General features: G+C 44.5%; 2 protein-coding genes and 1 long non-coding RNA gene across 6 annotated transcripts; all 3 read left to right on the forward strand.

Moving 5' to 3' along the window:
- Positions 1 to 782: 782 nt before the first annotated feature.
- Positions 783 to 5,540, forward strand: LOC113009331 (neuroepithelial cell-transforming gene 1 protein-like). Of its 3 annotated transcripts, none has more exons than XM_026147559.2 (10): positions 783 to 940; positions 1,353 to 1,490; positions 1,613 to 1,720; positions 1,818 to 1,982; positions 2,187 to 2,249; positions 2,475 to 2,648; positions 2,748 to 3,005; positions 3,091 to 3,261; positions 3,406 to 3,592; positions 3,679 to 5,540. In XM_026147559.2, the coding sequence occupies exons 2-10, from the start codon at positions 1,398 to 1,400 to the stop codon at positions 4,107 to 4,109; spliced, it is 1,650 nt and encodes a 549-aa protein (XP_026003344.2). In that variant the 5' UTR covers positions 783 to 940; positions 1,353 to 1,397; the 3' UTR covers positions 4,110 to 5,540. The 3 variants fall into 3 exon arrangements, with proteins under 3 accessions (XP_026003344.2, XP_026003345.2, XP_080147687.1); XM_026147560.2 differs by having other exon boundaries at positions 885 to 1,019; XM_080291561.1 differs by lacking the exon at positions 783 to 940 and having other exon boundaries at positions 1,200 to 1,490.
- A 1,948-nt stretch (positions 5,541 to 7,488) lies between these two features.
- On the forward strand, positions 7,489 to 10,883 carry LOC113009332 (neuroepithelial cell-transforming gene 1 protein-like). Of its 2 annotated transcripts, none has more exons than XM_026147561.2 (10): positions 7,489 to 7,645; positions 8,058 to 8,195; positions 8,318 to 8,425; positions 8,523 to 8,687; positions 8,892 to 8,954; positions 9,181 to 9,354; positions 9,454 to 9,711; positions 9,797 to 9,967; positions 10,112 to 10,298; positions 10,385 to 10,883. In XM_026147561.2, exons 2-10 carry the CDS (start codon positions 8,103 to 8,105, stop codon positions 10,813 to 10,815), a joined length of 1,650 nt encoding a protein of 549 aa, XP_026003346.2. In that variant the 5' UTR covers positions 7,489 to 7,645; positions 8,058 to 8,102; the 3' UTR covers positions 10,816 to 10,883. The 2 variants fall into 2 exon arrangements, with proteins under 2 accessions (XP_026003346.2, XP_026003349.2); XM_026147564.2 differs by lacking the exon at positions 7,489 to 7,645 and adding an exon at positions 7,706 to 7,724.
- Positions 10,884 to 14,505: 3,622 nt separating this feature from the next.
- On the forward strand, positions 14,506 to 16,458 carry LOC145421267 (uncharacterized). The gene is made up of 2 exons (XR_013902599.1): positions 14,506 to 15,622; positions 15,737 to 16,458. It is a non-coding gene; the product is annotated as an uncharacterized LOC145421267 (long non-coding RNA).
- Positions 16,459 to 16,952: the final 494 nt, after the last annotated feature.

A 16,952-nucleotide genomic window follows, 5' to 3' on the forward strand; every position in this document is an offset into this window, starting at 1 on the left:
GACTCAGAGGATCCACAGTCGAATGCTACAGTCTCTCCTCAGTGCAATGAAGTAGTGGAAGGTGAGCTCCACAAAAGTTGCTGTTTTTGAAAATAAAATAGATAAAATAAAAGAAGTGATGTCATTTTCGCGGAAATGTAGTTTTTGTTTTTTTTTACCATCAGGGCCTCATGAGCTTATACTGGTGTTTTTAAAAGTTATCTTTGACTTTATGACTTTCGGTGTCGTTTCTGGGATGCTTAGGACTCATACTGCACTGCTGGAAATAGTTTATTTTGATGCATATGCTGCTTTTTTGCAAACTTTCAGTATAGTATTTATTTTCGTTTTTCCTGCAGTATATAAAAATTGGTGTATTTCAAAAATAAAACTATGAAGACACTCAAAATAAATTTCCTGTGGTGGGAAACTATTTTGTGCAACTTTTTTGTATTTACAGTTTTGAGGGATAAGCCTCTTAAATTTCTCTAACTAGAAATATATGTTAAAAAAGCAAAAACGATTTTCAAATTTTTGGGAGTTTATTGCACTTTTTTGCAATTTATGTAATTATTATTCACTTAATGCAGACATATTATTAAAATCTGGGCTATAATGGTTGTTTTGATGTATAGCAACTTGAAATGCTCCCAAAAATGGCTCCACAGCATGTAAAAATAGAATATAAGCTCTGGCAGACTTGGTTCTATGGTAAGTCTTAAAGGGTTAATGTTTCCATTAGCACTGAGAACTGTGTTGGTTGTCATGGTTTCTGTCAGTTAGGAGCAATGGTTGATATTTAAAATAACATGGATACCAATGTTTTATCTTTTTACTGTCATTCTCTCTCTGTGCAGTAGAATCATAAATCTTTATCATAGTAAGTTACTGTTTTAGTCTTTCAGCCCTTCACCAAACTGTCTTCACATGATAAGAGCCTCTGTCCTGTAGACGACTGAAGGTAAGGAGCTCAAGACTGATGGGACAAGATGAAAAAATCAACCTGTTTCCTGCCTCTGGCCCTTATCCTGATGAATTTGGTAAAAAGAAACAATGCCTCAGAGTATCCATCAGTTATTCAGCTAATGTATGTGCAGAACAGTGTAATTAATGAGCCCTGCTGCACAGATCGTGTCTCTCTTGGACATATTTTCTACTATTCAGTTAACTTTGGATTTAAAAGTAAAATCAGAAATCTGAACTAAATGTAGAAGAATGTAACAAATGGTTTGTCAGTGTGAGGCAGAGTGATGAGGGAGCCCCATGCCAGAAAAAGCCAAACAGGGGGAAGGTGTATCTGTTCCGTCTTTTTACGTGCTTATAACTCTTGATTTTCTGCCACCTTTTTTCTCTCTGGTGTGGATTACTTGAAGCCAACTCGTGAGGATTAAAAGGATACTGTGTTTCTACTGAAAGATATGGTGGCTTACGATGAAGTGGGTAGCTTGGTGCCTATCAAACGGACTCTGCAAGTGACAGACTGCCAGAACCAGGCCAACAAGGAGTTAGAGGTGAGATGGCTGAAACTTTACTCTGTAAATGTTTGACCAGAGCTGCTGGAAATGAAGTCATAGTGTTATGATAGAATAACTGCACGACTAACCTCCCCTTCTGTTTTTGCCTCCTTCTGCAGGAACCCAGCAACAAGCACGTCCGTTCTCTCGGCAGGGTGACGTCGCTAGCCAACCTCATTTCTCCGGTAAAGAATGGGGTCTTCCGGCGCTTCGCCCAAACCATCAAGGTAAGCGCTCACGGCATCCAATGGAAACACAGCGCATTGGGGGGACAGGGACATCCCTTTCAACATGTCTGACATGTGGTGTTCTTTCTTTCTGAAGGCCTCTTTCTGGGGCGATGGCAAGTTGCCAGGCATGCCCCAGAAGCCTTGCAGCAAGGCAGCGGCCCCCACACCACCTAAAAGGAGGAACAGCACCTTATGGTCCGAGACATTAGACATCCACCAGAAAGGAACTTTCTCCACCAAAGAGATCAAGCGGCAAGAGGTGAGTCCAGGAGTCCAGACAGGGATGAATTCTACATGCTTGCTAGACTAGTTCACATGTCTTTGTGTCAAATGGTTTAAATTGGACTAGAAGCCATTCAGCCGTCTTGGCTAAGCTCACTATGGTTTAGGCTACGATGTAATGACAACCTGATTTACATGTTTACTAAAAAAACATCTGTCTGTGCCTTCTCCCATTCCTCAGGCCATATTTGAGCTGTTTCGTGGAGAACAGCATCTGATTGAGGACCTGCAGCTTGCATGCAAGGTTTGTCATTTTAAAAGCTCTGAGGCAGCGGGAGTATATATAAAGCAAACAGATTAAATCAGTCTGGCAGGCTTTGAATGCAGCGCAGCCAGGAGCTATAAAAAGACAGGGATTGTTCCTCTGTCTTTTTTTTTTTGTACCCCTAAAACTGTTGACCAAGATATTTTTAGTAGCCGCTCCCAAAGCTCTGCCCAGATATTACTGATCACTTTGCTCCATCCACAGGCGTACCACGACCCGATGCTGAAGCTGTCCATCATGTCAGAGGAGGAGCTTACTCACATTTTCGGCAACTTGGATGCCTACATCCCACTGCACGAGGACCTTCTGGCGCAGCTCTCCAAAGCCACGGGGCCAGACAGGACCGTGGGCCAGATTGGGCAAATTGTTATTAGCTGGGTAAGTGTCTTTGACTTTTTGAGCCATCAAAAGCTTTTACGCTAGTAAAACCGTATTTTGAATTAGCAGTTAGATAAAGAGTCCCTCCTTCCTTTGCAGCTGCCCAGGCTCAATGCCTACAAAGACTACTGCAGTAACCAGCTGGCAGCCAAGGCGCTGCTGGACCAGAAGAAGCAAGACCCACGTGTGCAGGACTTCCTGCAGCGGTGCCTCGAGTCACCTTTTAGTCGGAAACTGGACCTGTGGAGCTTCCTGGACATTCCCAGATCCCGCCTGGTCAAGTACCCCCTACTGCTCAAGGAAATCCTGAGACACACTCCAGCAGAACACCCCGATGCTGCCAGCCTGCAGGAAGCTGTAAGTCCAGGAGACAAACTGGTTCAACACACTGATCCATCATAGTGCCTCTCCCATGTAATAATTAGGCTGCTTGTGTGTTCAGATCACTGTCATCCAGGGAGTTTTGTCTGACATCAACAAGAAGAAAGGGGAGTCCGAGTGCCAGTACTACATCGACAAGCTGGAGTATCTGGACGACAGGCAGAGGGACGCTCGCATCGAACGGTGCAAGAGTCTTCTGTGTCACGGGGAGCTGCGCAACAAGAGCGGCACGGTGAGCACAGCGCACACTTCCAAGTCGTCCTTCGGTGCTTCTCTTTGCATGTTAACACGAGGCTGCCGTCCCACATGAGGCGGGCTATGTGCTCAGATGATGCTCTGGTTTGAAAGTTTCTGTTTTTCCTGGAAATTCTTTCAGAAGCTGCACGTGTTCCTGTTCACCGACCTGCTGATCCTGACCCGCCCCGTCACCAGGAACGAGCGCCAGTGCTTCCAGGTGTACCGGCAGCCAATCGCAGTGCAGGATCTGGTGCTGGAGGACCTGCAAGATGGCGATGTCGGAATGGGCGGCTTTTTCAGAGGAGCCTTCAGCAATGCAGACAAAGGTAAGGCTCGTCCCAGAAAGTGTCCGCTAGTAGCCTGAGCAGCACTTTGCCCCCGTTCCTAATGACGCTCTCTGCTTTCTCTGCAGCCAAGAACATTTTCCGGGTACGTTCCCAAGACCCGAGCCAGGCACAGTCACACACTCTGCAGGTCAACGACGTCTTCCACAAGCAGCAGTGGCTCAACTGCCTCCGTAGTGCCATTGCCGTCCACCAGCCTCTGAGCGAGCCCTCCAGCCCCAGCCCGCCTACAGGCAGCGTCCGTTCCAAGCGCCGCCCTTCCTCCGTTTCTGCCATCATCCACATGGAGGAAGCAGACGAGAACTACCCGCAGCCAGGCTCTCAGTCGGCCCCCGCCTCACTGTGCAACAGCCCCACCACTGCGTCCCCTTCGCCTCGCTCCCCGCCATCGTCCACGACGTCCGTGTCATCGACGTCATCCTCACCCACGACACATAAAACCAAAAAGGACAAGAAGGCTCTGTGTTCTTTAGGGAAGAGAAAAGAGGCGATGGTGTGAGGTGGAGCGTTGGTAGAGAACGTGGATGGACCTCTTTGTTTTTCCTGTACATAAAACAGCACAGCACATTTATGAGTGTCTGCGTGTTATTACAGCAGTGTTCTGTTACTGTCCTCCTTGGCAGCTATTTACCTTACTCCTCCATCCAAGTGCATCCCATAGAGACACAGTATTCTGGAGGGGGGTGCACGTGGTTCAGCTCTAAAAGGGAAGCATGACAAGAAGTAAACCCACGGTTCACACTCGGTGTGGCCAGTTTGCTGAGTTCTTGAAGAAAGAGTTGGTGCATCAGATCCTGTTTACTATAAAGTTCATATTTAAACATTCTTTTAGACCTTTCTTTGGGGGATAATACACTTTATATTTTCAGATCTATCCTAGTATTGTTTTAGGTATTGTAAAGCAGCAGAGTTTTAGCTGTTAGGGCAGGTTTTTGAACATTTGCCGATGTCAAGGTGAAAGACAAAAAGCCGACCCCTAAAAAGGTGAGGTGTACCACACAAACAGATTTCTGTCATAGTTGGGTTTTTAGACTGAGCAGAAGATGTCTTATTTTTATACATTCCTTAAATAACAGATGCTAGAAGCCAGATATTATTTTATTTTATTTACTACAGAGGCATTAATTTCATTCCAGAACAGATGATATGTCAGCAAAAAACCGTGATGAACTCATATCGCAGACGAGATGATGAGTTTTGTTTAAGACAAAATTTTGAACTGAGCCACGTTGGTTTCTTAAAAAGCTGATTCCTGAGAATGAGGCGGATCACTTTTCAGTGTAGGATCTTGCATGGAGCTTTAGTTGTGGACGCCGCTTGCACCTGAAGAGGCGGCATGATGTATGCAACTGTCCCGAGGGATGGGACTGAGCGACGATGAAAGTTGTTGAAGGCAGAAGAGAACGAAGACGAGAACGTTTAGGAAGTGAAACGCTCAGTGTGACATGTGTAACTCCCATCAACAGTATTTCCTGCTTCCCATTTGAAACCTTCCTGGGTAAACTGAAAAAGATTGTGCGGAGGCCTCATAAACCTGTGGAACAAATTGTCAAGCGCGTCTATGAGACGCAAAGTATTCAGAAGAAAAGAGAGGATGTCTGTTCCCGCTCCTCTTAAACGGCTTCATAAGTCTGGACCAATAACAAGTGATCTTGGAACTTTTAAGCAGTACAGAAAATACACTGATGGACAGACATGTGTTTCTTGCTCCATGGGAGATAACTGTTTCAATGTAGGGGGAACAATTCTTATTGTGGCAAACATTTTACAGGATTGCCAAGTTGTCAAAGCACTGTGTCAGGTCTTTGAAAACTGTAATGCCTTTTTCAGCTATCCATTGGACTCAACATGCCTTGGAATTTACTTTGTTTCAAATCTGTCTAAACAAATGAATCTTGTATTACTTGATGAATTAAAACAGAAAATGGTGCTTTTGCCACTGAAGTCTGGATATGTGGCATTGCCACTGCTGTACTAGTTGGCTTCTTTTTGCTTTCTCACCAGCATGCTACCATTTGCAGTTGTTGATTTTCTGGATGGTGGAGGTGCATCCATAATTCCTTGCAAGTGGTTTACAGGACCAGCGGAAGATTCTTGTTTCTGGCCACCAGGGAGAGTCAATATCAATAAGGATGGAGTTAAGAAGCATTTTTGTTTATTGCTACCAAATATTCTGTCATTAAAGACAGAACAAAAAATTTCCCTGTAATTTCACTAACAACATTTTGTTGATGTATGTCAAAAATTTACAGAAAACTATGAAAATCCCAGGGTGAAACTGCGGAGGTCTGAAGCAACCTCTGATCTGCAGACTGAGTCAGATTCTGGAAGCAGATTGGGAAAAGGGAAGCGGAAAAGGAGGTAATTATGTGTCTTAAAAACGCCTTAAAAGCAACAATTTATTGTGGTGATTATAAGAAAAACAAAAACAAGCTGACAGTATCTTTAGCAGACCATTGCTGCTCACCAGATTTAGATATGATCTTAAAATAGCACTTTGTAACTTTTTGACTTTTAAAAATCAGTTTTAGACTCCTTTTGATGCCGGACTGTACATTAATGTTTTTAGTTTGTAGGACTAACCAGTAACTAAATTGTTTGTGGGGTTTTTTAATATTTGTTTTCATTTTAAGGCCAGTGATCCAGGGCAGCACGGTGGCACGGTGGTTAGCACTGTTGCCGCACAGCAAGAAGGTCCTGAGTTCAATTCCACCATCAGGCCGGGGTCTTTCTGTGTGGAGTTTGCATGTTCTCCCCGTGTCTGCGTGGGTTCCCTCCGGGTACTCTGGCTTCCTCCCACTGTCCAAAGACATGCAGCTTGTGGGGATAGGTTAATTGGATAATCCAAATTGCCACTAGGTGTGAATGTGAGTATGAATGGTTGTCTGTCCTTGTGTGTTAGCCCTGCGACAGACTGGCGACCTGTCCAGGGTGTACCCCGCCTCTCGCCCTATGACAGCTGGGATTGGCTCCAGCACCACCACCCTCAACTCCTTCACCTGTGGTTTCACAACCAGTTCCAAGACAACTTGTACAAGCCACCAATACCAGCATGTTTGTACGTGTTCTAACCCTCCTGGAAGACATTAAGGAGACTCAGAGGATCCACAGTCGAATGCTACAGTCTCTCCTCAGTGCAATGAAGTAGTGGAAGGTGAGCTCCACAAAAGTTGCTGTTTTTGAAAATAAAATAGATAAAATAAAAGAAGTGATGTCATTTTCGCGGAAATGTAGTTTTTGTTTTTTTTTTTACCATCAGGGCCTCATGAGCTTATACTGGTGTTTTTAAAAGTTATCTTTGACTTTATGACTTTCGGTGTCGTTTCTGGGATGCTTAGGACTCATACTGCACTGCTGGAAATAGTTTATTTTGATGCATATGCTGCTTTTTTGCAAACTTTCAGTATAGTATTTATTTTCGTTTTTCCTGCAGTATATAAAAATTGGTGTATTTCAAAAATAAAACTATGAAGACACTCAAAATAAATTTCCTGTGGTGGGAAACTATTTTGTGCAACTTTTTTGTATTTACAGTTTTGAGGGATAAGCCTCTTAAATTTCTCTAACTAGAAATATATGTTAAAAAAGCAAAAACGATTTTCAAATTTTTGGGAGTTTATTGCACTTTTTTGCAATTTATGTAATTATTATTCACTTAATGCAGACATATTATTAAAATCTGGGCTATAATGGTTGTTTTGATGTATAGCAACTTGAAATGCTCCCAAAAATGGCTCCACAGCATGTAAAAATAGAATATAAGCTCTGGCAGACTTGGTTCTATGGTAAGTCTTAAAGGGTTAATGTTTCCATTAGCACTGAGAACTGTGTTGGTTGTCATGGTTTCTGTCAGTTAGGAGCAATGGTTGATATTTAAAATAACATGGATACCAATGTTTTATCTTTTTACTGTCATTCTCTCTCTGTGCAGTAGAATCATAAATCTTTATCATAGTAAGTTACTGTTTTAGTCTTTCAGCCCTTCACCAAACTGTCTTCACATGATAAGAGCCTCTGTCCTGTAGACGACTGAAGGTAAGGAGCTCAAGACTGATGGGACAAGATGAAAAAATCAACCTGTTTCCTGCCTCTGGCCCTTATCCTGATGAATTTGGTAAAAAGAAACAATGCCTCAGAGTATCCATCAGTTATTCAGCTAATGTATGTGCAGAACAGTGTAATTAATGAGCCCTGCTGCACAGATCGTGTCTCTCTTGGACATATTTTCTACTATTCAGTTAACTTTGGATTTAAAAGTAAAATCAGAAATCTGAACTAAATGTAGAAGAATGTAACAAATGGTTTGTCAGTGTGAGGCAGAGTGATGAGGGAGCCCCATGCCAGAAAAAGCCAAACAGGGGGAAGGTGTATCTGTTCCGTCTTTTTACGTGCTTATAACTCTTGATTTTCTGCCACCTTTTTTCTCTCTGGTGTGGATTACTTGAAGCCAACTCGTGAGGATTAAAAGGATACTGTGTTTCTACTGAAAGATATGGTGGCTTACGATGAAGTGGGTAGCTTGGTGCCTATCAAACGGACTCTGCAAGTGACAGACTGCCAGAACCAGGCCAACAAGGAGTTAGAGGTGAGATGGCTGAAACTTTACTCTGTAAATGTTTGACCAGAGCTGCTGGAAATGAAGTCATAGTGTTATGATAGAATAACTGCATGACTAACCTCCCCTTCTGTTTTTGCCTCCTTCTGCAGGAACCCAGCAACAAGCACGTCCGTTCTCTCGGCAGGGTGACGTCGCTAGCCAACCTCATTTCTCCGGTAAAGAATGGGGTCTTCCGGCGCTTCGCCCAAACCATCAAGGTAAGCGCTCACGGCATCCAATGGAAACACAGCGCATTGGGGGGACAGGGACATCCCTTTCAACATGTCTGACATGTGGTGTTCTTTCTTTCTGAAGGCCTCTTTCTGGGGCGATGGCAAGTTGCCAGGCATGCCCCAGAAGCCTTGCAGCAAGGCAGCGGCCCCCACACCACCTAAAAGGAGGAACAGCACCTTATGGTCCGAGACATTAGACATCCACCAGAAAGGAACTTTCTCCACCAAAGAGATCAAGCGGCAAGAGGTGAGTCCAGGAGTCCAGACAGGGATGAATTCTACATGCTTGCTAGACTAGTTCACATGTCTTTGTGTCAAATGGTTTAAATTGGACTAGAAGCCATTCAGCCATCTTGGCTAAGCTCACTATGGTTTAGGCTACGATGTAATGACAACCTGATTTACATGTTTACTAAAAAAACATCTGTCTGTGCCTTCTCCCATTCCTCAGGCCATATTTGAGCTGTTTCGTGGAGAACAGCATCTGATTGAGGACCTGCAGCTTGCATGCAAGGTTTGTCATTTTAAAAGCTCTGAGGCAGCGGGAGTACATATAAAGCAAACAGATTAAATCAGTCTGGCAGGCTTTGAATGCAGCACAGCCAGGAGCTATAAAAAGACAGGGATTGTTCCTCTGTCTTTTTTTTTTTTGTACCCCTAAAACTGTTGACCAAGATATTTTTAGTAGCCGCTCCCAAAGCTCTGCCCAGATATTACTGATCACTTTGCTCCATCCACAGGCGTACCACGACCCGATGCTGAAGCTGTCCATCATGTCAGAGGAGGAGCTTACTCACATTTTCGGCAACTTGGATGCCTACATCCCACTGCACGAGGACCTTCTGGCGCAGCTCTCCAAAGCCACGGGGCCAGACAGGACCGTGGGCCAGATTGGGCAAATTGTTATTAGCTGGGTAAGTGTCTTTGACTTTTTGAGCCATCAAAAGCTTTTACGCTAGTAAAACCGTATTTTGAATTAGCAGTTAGATAAAGAGTCCCTCCTTCCTTTGCAGCTGCCCAGGCTCAATGCCTACAAAGACTACTGCAGTAACCAGCTGGCAGCCAAGGCGCTGCTGGACCAGAAGAAGCAAGACCCACGTGTGCAGGACTTCCTGCAGCGGTGCCTCGAGTCACCTTTTAGTCGGAAACTGGACCTGTGGAGCTTCCTGGACATTCCCAGATCCCGCCTGGTCAAGTACCCCCTACTGCTCAAGGAAATCCTGAGACACACTCCAGCAGAACACCCCGATGCTGCCAGCCTGCAGGAAGCTGTAAGTCCAGGAGACAAACTGGTTCAACACACTGATCCATCATAGTGCCTCTCCCATGTAATAATTAGGCTGCTTGTGTGTTCAGATCACTGTCATCCAGGGAGTTTTGTCTGACATCAACAAGAAGAAAGGGGAGTCCGAGTGCCAGTACTACATCGACAAGCTGGAGTATCTGGACGACAGGCAGAGGGACGCTCGCATCGAACGGTGCAAGAGTCTTCTGTGTCACGGGGAGCTGCGCAACAAGAGCGGCACGGTGAGCACAGCGCACACTTCCAAGTCGTCCTTCGGTGCTTCTCTTTGCATGTTAACACGAGGCTGCCGTCCCACATGAGGCGGGCTATGTGCTCAGATGATGCTCTGGTTTGAAAGTTTCTGTTTTTCCTGGAAATTCTTTCAGAAGCTGCACGTGTTCCTGTTCACCGACCTGCTGATCCTGACCCGCCCCGTCACCAGGAACGAGCGCCAGTGCTTCCAGGTGTACCGGCAGCCAATCGCAGTGCAGGATCTGGTGCTGGAGGACCTGCAAGATGGCGATGTCAGAATGGGCGGCTTTTTCAGAGGAGCCTTCAGCAATGCAGACAAAGGTAAGGCTCGTCCCAGAAAGTGTCCGCTAGTAGCCTGAGCAGCACTTTGCCCCCGTTCCTAATGACGCTCTCTGCTTTCTCTGCAGCCAAGAACATTTTCCGGGTACGTTCCCAAGACCCGAGCCAGGCACAGTCACACACTCTGCAGGTCAACGACGTCTTCCACAAGCAGCAGTGGCTCAACTGCCTCCGTAGTGCCATTGCCGTCCACCGGCCTCTGAGCGAGCCCTCCAGCCCCAGCCCGCCTACAGGCAGCGTCCGTTCCAAGCGCCGCCCTTCCTCCGTTTCTGCCATCATCCACATGGAGGAAGCAGACGAGAACTACCCGCAGCCAGGCTCTCAGTCGGCCCCCGCCTCACTGTGCAACAGCCCCACCACTGCGTCCCCTTCGCCTCGCTCCCCGCCATCGTCCACGACGTCCGTGTCATCGACGTCATCCTCACCCACGACACATAAAACCAAAAAGGACAAGAAGGCTCTGTGTTCTTTAGGGAAGAGAAAAGAGGCGATGGTGTGAGGTGGAGCGTTGGTAGAGAACGTGGATGGACCTCTTTGTTTTTCCTGTACATAAAACAGCACAGCACATTTATGAGTGTCTGCGTGTTATTACAGCAGTGTTCTGTTACTGTCCTCCTTGGCAGCTATTTACCTTACTCCTCCATCCAAGTGCATCCCATAGAGACACAGTATTCTGGAGGGGGGTGCACGTGGTTCAGCTCTAAAAGGGAAGCATGACAAGAAGTAAACCCACGGTTCACACTCGGTGTGGCCAGTTTGCTGAGTTCTTGAAGAAAGAGTTGGTGCATCAGATCCTGTTTACTATAAAGTTCATATTTAAACATTCTTTTAGACCTTTCTTTGGGGGATAATACACTTTATATTTTCAGATCTATCCTAGTATTGTTTTAGGTATTGTAAAGCAGCAGAGTTTTAGCTGTTAGGGCAGGTTTTTGAACATTTGCCGATGTCAAGGTGAAAGACAAAAAGCCGACCCCTAAAAAGGTGAGGTGTACCACACAAACAGATTTCTGTCATAGTTGGGTTTTTAGACTGAGCAGAAGATGTCTTATTTTTATACATTCCTTAAATAACAGATGCTAGAAGCCAGATATTATTTTATTTTATTTACTACAGAGGCATTAATTTCATTCCAGAACAGATGATATGTCAGCAAAAAACCGTGATGAACTCATATCGCAGACGAGATGATGAGTTTTGTTTAAGACAAAATTTTGAACTGGGCCACGTTGGTTTCTTAAAAAGCTGATTCCTGAGAATGAGGCGGATCACTTTTCAGTGTAGGATCTTGCATGGAGCTTTAGTTGTGGACGCCGCTTGCACCTGAAGAGGCGGCATGATGTATGCAACTGTCCCGAGGGACGGGACTGAGCGACGATGAAAGTTGTTGAAGGCAGAAGAGAACGAAGACGAGAACGATTAGGAAGTGAAACGCTCAGTGTGACATGTGTAACTCCCATCAACAGTATTTCCTGCTTCCCATTTGAAACCTTCCTGGGTAAACTGAAAAAGATTGTGCGGAGGCCTCATAAACCTGTGGAACAAATTGTCAAGCGCGTCTATGAGACGCAAAGTATTCAGAAGAAAAGAGAGGATGTCTGTTCCCGCTCCTCTTAAACGGCTTCATAAGTCTGGACCAATAACAAGTGATCTTGGAACTTTTAAGCAGTACAGAAAATACACTGATGGACAGACATGTGTTTCTTGCTCCATGGGTGTAGGTTTTGCTTATAATAACCAGTCCGCTGTAACTGTATGCCAGGCGTTTATTAGCAGCCAACATGAACGTCCGTACACTCGTAACCGGAAGTACACATCACATCTAGAGAGAACCACAGCGACACCTGCTGGAACTCTCCGTAACGGCAGCAACAGGAGACAGTATGGACAAACATAACATTGCTGTTATCTACATCCCCCTTTTCAGTTTTTTTTTTCTTCTTCTTAATTTTGCACTTTTCAGGCAAACCCAAATCAAACAACACCACAGTGATGGAAGAACTTATCAGGTTATGGATTACACAAAATGAGGCTTCAAATATCAAATGAAATTCACAGTAATCATTGTCATAACTGCGACAAGTATGCAACAACATAACACGAGATAAAACACATTTCAAAACAGAAAATACAGCACAAGTGTGCTTTTAATCCACGTATTTACTATTCGGTTTAGACACTCTACCAGAATTGGTTCGGTACAAGTTGTCATCAGAGCGTACTTGGCATTTTGTGGGTGTTATCACCTGTTCTGACTGTTGTGTGCCATGTTGTGGTGGGTCGAGTTGAACTTGAACTGTTTCATGTTTGTTGGTTTGTGTTTTATTAGGTTCAGTTTCATCCGCTCGTCGAGATGAGTCCAGTTCATCTTGTGTTGTAGCGAGCTTTTCGGGTTGAGGCTCGCTCACAGGCAGAAGATGTTGTCTGTTGCGCCTGTATTCTTTTCCACCCGACTCAACGACATATGAGCGAGGTTCAGCACACACTCTACTTACAACTCCAATCTTGTCATGTCCTCTCTGTGTTTGTAGTCTCACCACCTCGTTTGGTGTTAATGGACTGAGCAGCTTGCTGGACTTGTCGTAGTGCTGTTTTTGAGTTTTACGCTTTTTTGTGAGTTGAGTTTTGATAGTGGTTGTCACTTTTGCTGTTGGTGTTAGCAGTTTTTTGCACACGGGAAGGGTTGACCACGTTCGTCTTGATAGCAGCCTCTGTGCTGGTGAGCCAAGAATGTTGTCTCGTGGCGTGTTGCGTAGATGTAACAGGTTCAAATAGAAATCAGTTCCATCTCTTTTTGATGTTTCAAGGAGTCTTTTAGCACTCCGGACAGCTCTTTCACTGAGTCCATTTGACTGAGGGAACTCAGGGCTGCTTGTGACGTGTATGAACTCCCAGTGTGTGGCAAACTCCCGAAAGGTCTGGCTGGTAAACTGGGTGCCATTGTCTGAGTACAGTTTCTGTGGTATCCCATGTACTGAGAAGTGGTGTTTGAGTTTGTTAATGACTGAGGCAGATGTTAGGTTTTCAAGTTTATCTATTTCAAACCATTGCGACCATGTTAGATACCCATTCCGTGGGCTCCTCCACTGGTTCAATTACTCCCAGGGCCTGCATTCTTTGAAGTTCCTCTTTAACTCTTTTCTCCATAGGAACAGGAACGCGTCTTGGAGGGTTGACGACAGGTGACACGTTTGGAGTGAGTTTCATTGAGTAAGTTATAGGTAAGTTACTGACTTCATCTTTAAACAGGTCTGTGTATTCATGAAACACTTTCTGCGCCAGTGTCTCATCCTGATCTGTGTCAACCTGGTAGACTTCCTTGCTGAAACTAACCAGTTTCATTCGCACGCTGTCCTTTAATCCGATGATGGGTTGCACATCGTGTTTTACAACTTGGAATTGCAGGTCATATAACTGTCCAGCTAGCTTACACTTGAGAGTAACTGTGCCTGTGGTCTTGATCTTCGTGCCTCCGAAAGCAACAAGATTTACCTGTTTTTGTGACTTGAGTAGGGTTTCGTTGTTGCCGATCTTTCTGTAAGTGTCTAGTGAGATTACGTTACATTTTGCCCCAGTGTCTACTTTTAGTTTGAGAGCCTTATCAAAAACTTTGACTGTGCAGTATCCTTCTTTGTTGTGATTGTTCTCACCCTCCATTGTTAGGTGCTCAATGCAAAATGTCCCATCACTGTCTGGGTCAGCATCCTCTGAAATTTGGTTCACTTGCTTGCCTCTGTGATGTGGTTTTGCTGATCTGCATTGTTTTTTGTAATGATTATATTTTTTGCAGACGTGACACTGTTGTCCGAAAGCAGGACATTGCTCCCTTTTGGCTGGATGCGAACCGCCACAGTTTCTGCAATTTTGAATGTTCGTTAGAGGTTTATTTATTTTCCTTTTGAACTTGCCATGTTTAATCTGTACAGTGTCCACACTAGCAGATGTAATATGCTTTGGTGTAGAGAGGGCTTTGCTATGTTGATCTGTGAGCTCGCTTATTTGGCATATACGCACCGCCTTGGCAAGAGTGAGTTCCGTCTCTTTAAGAAGGGAACGTCTGACGCTGTCACTGGTTATACCACATACTAATCTGTCTCTGATTAACTCGTCTTGTAGTGCACCAAAGCTGCAGGTTCTGGCCATGTTCTTTAACGTGCTCACGTATGCTTCAATGGTTTCATCGGGTTTCTGTTGTCTTTTGTTAAAGTTATGCCTCTCCATTATGACATTGGTCTCTGGGTTGCAGATCTCCCTGAACTTTCCCTTTAGACATGCGGGGTCTTCCCTCGATTCCGCGGCGACTTCTACTATGCCTTCAGCTGATATGACTGCGGGGGCATACGTGAATGATCGCTCCCTTTCAATGGCCTCTGGTCCCGCCAGATTGAGGAGTATATAGGGCTTAGTCTTAGCATTTTTGTCACTGTGGGCAGCGGCGATAAAGATGTCATATTCGCGCTCGAACTTACGCCAGTTTTCAGCGACGTTGCCGTCAAAGATGAGAGGATCTGGGCGCCGGAATCCGTCCGCCATGTTGTGCGGTGATTGCTTTTTTCGTCGTCCTTACCGGCTCCGCTTTTCTTCTTCGACTGTGCAGGATTTCTAAGATATCCCACTTCTGACACCATGTAGGTTTTGCTTATAATAACCAGTCCGCTGTAACTGTATGCCAGGCGTTTATTAGCAGCCAACATGAACGTCCGTACACTCGTAACCGGAAGTACACATCACATCTAGAGAGAACCACAGCGACACCTGCTGGAACTCTCCGTAACGGCAGCAACAGGAGGCAGTATGGAGAAACATAACATTGCTGTTATCTACAATGGGAGATAACTGTTTCAATGTAGGGGGAACAATTCTTATTGTGGCAAACATTTTACAGGATTGCCAAGTTGTCAAAGCACTGTGTCAGGTCTTTGAAAACTGTAATGCCTTTTTCAGCTATCCATTGGACTCAACATGCCTTGGAATTTACTTTGTTTCAAATCTGTCTAAACAAATGAATCTTGTATTACTTGATGAATTAAAACAGAAAATGGTGCTTTTGCCACTGAAGTCTGGATATGTGGCATTGCCACTGCTGTACTAGTTGGCTTCTTTTTGCTTTCTCACCAGCATGCTACCATTTGCAGTTGTTGATTTTCTGGATGGTGGAGGTGCATCCATAATTCCTTGCAAGTGGTTTACAGGACCAGCGGAAGATTCTTGTTTCTGGCCACCAGGGAGAGTCAATATCAATAAGGATGGAGTTACTCCAGATGCAAACTGGTCACAGTACAGAGTTCGCATCTTGGGGAAAGCTGGTAAGAAGCATTTTTGTTTATTGCTACCAAATATTCTGTCATTAAAGACAGAACAAAAAATTTCCCTGTAACTTCACTAACAACATTTTGTTGATGTATGTCAAAAATTTACAGAAAACTATGAAAATCCCAGGGTGAAACTGCGGAGGTCTGAAGCAACCTCTGATCTGCAGACTGAGTCAGATTCTGGAAGCAGATTGGGAAAAGGGAAGCGGAAAAGGAGGTAATTATGTGTCTTAAAAACGCCTTAAAAGCAACAATTTATTGTGGTGATTATAAGAAAAACAAAAACAAGCTGACAGTATCTTTAGCAGACCATTGCTGCTCACCAGATTTAGATATGATCTTAAAATAGCACTTTGTAACTTTTTGACTTTTAAAAATCAGTTTTAGACTCCTTTTGATGCCGGACTGTACATTAATGTTTTTAGTTTGTAGGACTAACCAGTAACTAAATTGTTTGTGGGGTTTTTTAATATTTGTTTTCATTTTAAGGCCAGTGATCCAGGGCAGCACGGTGGCACGGTGGTTAGCACTGTTGCCGCACAGCAAGAAGGTCCTGAGTTCAATTCCACCATCAGGCCGGGGTCTTTCTGTGTGGAGTTTGCATGTTCTCCCCGTGTCTGCGTGGGTTCCCTCCGGGTACTCCGGCTTCCTCCCACTGTCCAAAGACATGCAGCTTGTGGGGATAGGTTAATTGGATAATCCAAATTGCCACTAGGTGTGAATGTGAGTATGAATGGTTGTCTGTCCTTGTGTGTTAGCCCTGCGACAGACTGGCGACCTGTCCAGGGTGTACCCCGCCTCTCGCCCTATGACAGCTGGGATTGGCTCCAGCACCACCACCCTCAACTCCTTCACCTGTGGTTTCACAACCAGTTCCAAGACAACTTGTACAAGCCACCAATACCAGCATGTTTGTACGTGTTCTAACCCTCCTGGAAGACATTAAGGAGACTCAGAGGATCCACAGTTGAATGCTACAGTCTCTCCTCAGTGCAATGAAGTAGTGGAAGGTGAGCTCCACAAAAGTTGCTGTTTTTGAAAATAAAATAGATAAAATAAAAGAAGTAATGTCATTTTCGCGGAAATGTAGTTTTTTTTTTTTTTTTTACCATCAGGGCCTCATGAGCTTATACTGGTGTTTTTAAAAGTTATCTTTGACTTTATGACTTTCGGTGTCGTTTCTGGGATGCTTAGGACTCATATTGCACTGCTGGAAATAGTTTATTTTGATGCATATGCTGCTTTTTTGCAAACTTTCAGTATAGTATTTATTTTCGTTTTTCCTGCAGTATATAAAAATTGGTGTATTTCAAAAATAAAACTA

The sequence above is a fragment of the Astatotilapia calliptera genome, chromosome 17, assembly GCF_964374335.1.
Source record: "Astatotilapia calliptera chromosome 17, fAstCal68.1, whole genome shotgun sequence".
Taxonomy (NCBI): domain Eukaryota; kingdom Metazoa; phylum Chordata; class Actinopteri; order Cichliformes; family Cichlidae; genus Astatotilapia; species Astatotilapia calliptera.

What these genes read in the sequence shown, in the direction of transcription:
- LOC113009331 (XM_026147559.2), top strand. Translation starts at nt 1,398, where the DNA reads ATGGTGGCTTACGATGAAGTGGGTAGCTTGGTGCCTATCAAACGGACT. An exon ending in GGCAAATTGTTATTAGCTGG is followed by an intron (nt 2,649 to 2,747) that starts GTAAGTGTCTTT and finishes CTTCCTTTGCAG; the next exon opens with CTGCCCAGGCTCAATGCCTA. An exon ending in TGCGCAACAAGAGCGGCACG is followed by an intron (nt 3,262 to 3,405) that starts GTGAGCACAGCG and finishes AAATTCTTTCAG; the next exon opens with AAGCTGCACGTGTTCCTGTT.
- LOC113009332 (XM_026147561.2), top strand. Translation starts at nt 8,103, where the DNA reads ATGGTGGCTTACGATGAAGTGGGTAGCTTGGTGCCTATCAAACGGACT. An exon ending in GCTTCGCCCAAACCATCAAG is followed by an intron (nt 8,426 to 8,522) that starts GTAAGCGCTCAC and finishes TTCTTTCTGAAG; the next exon opens with GCCTCTTTCTGGGGCGATGG. An exon ending in ACCTGCAGCTTGCATGCAAG is followed by an intron (nt 8,955 to 9,180) that starts GTTTGTCATTTT and finishes CTCCATCCACAG; the next exon opens with GCGTACCACGACCCGATGCT.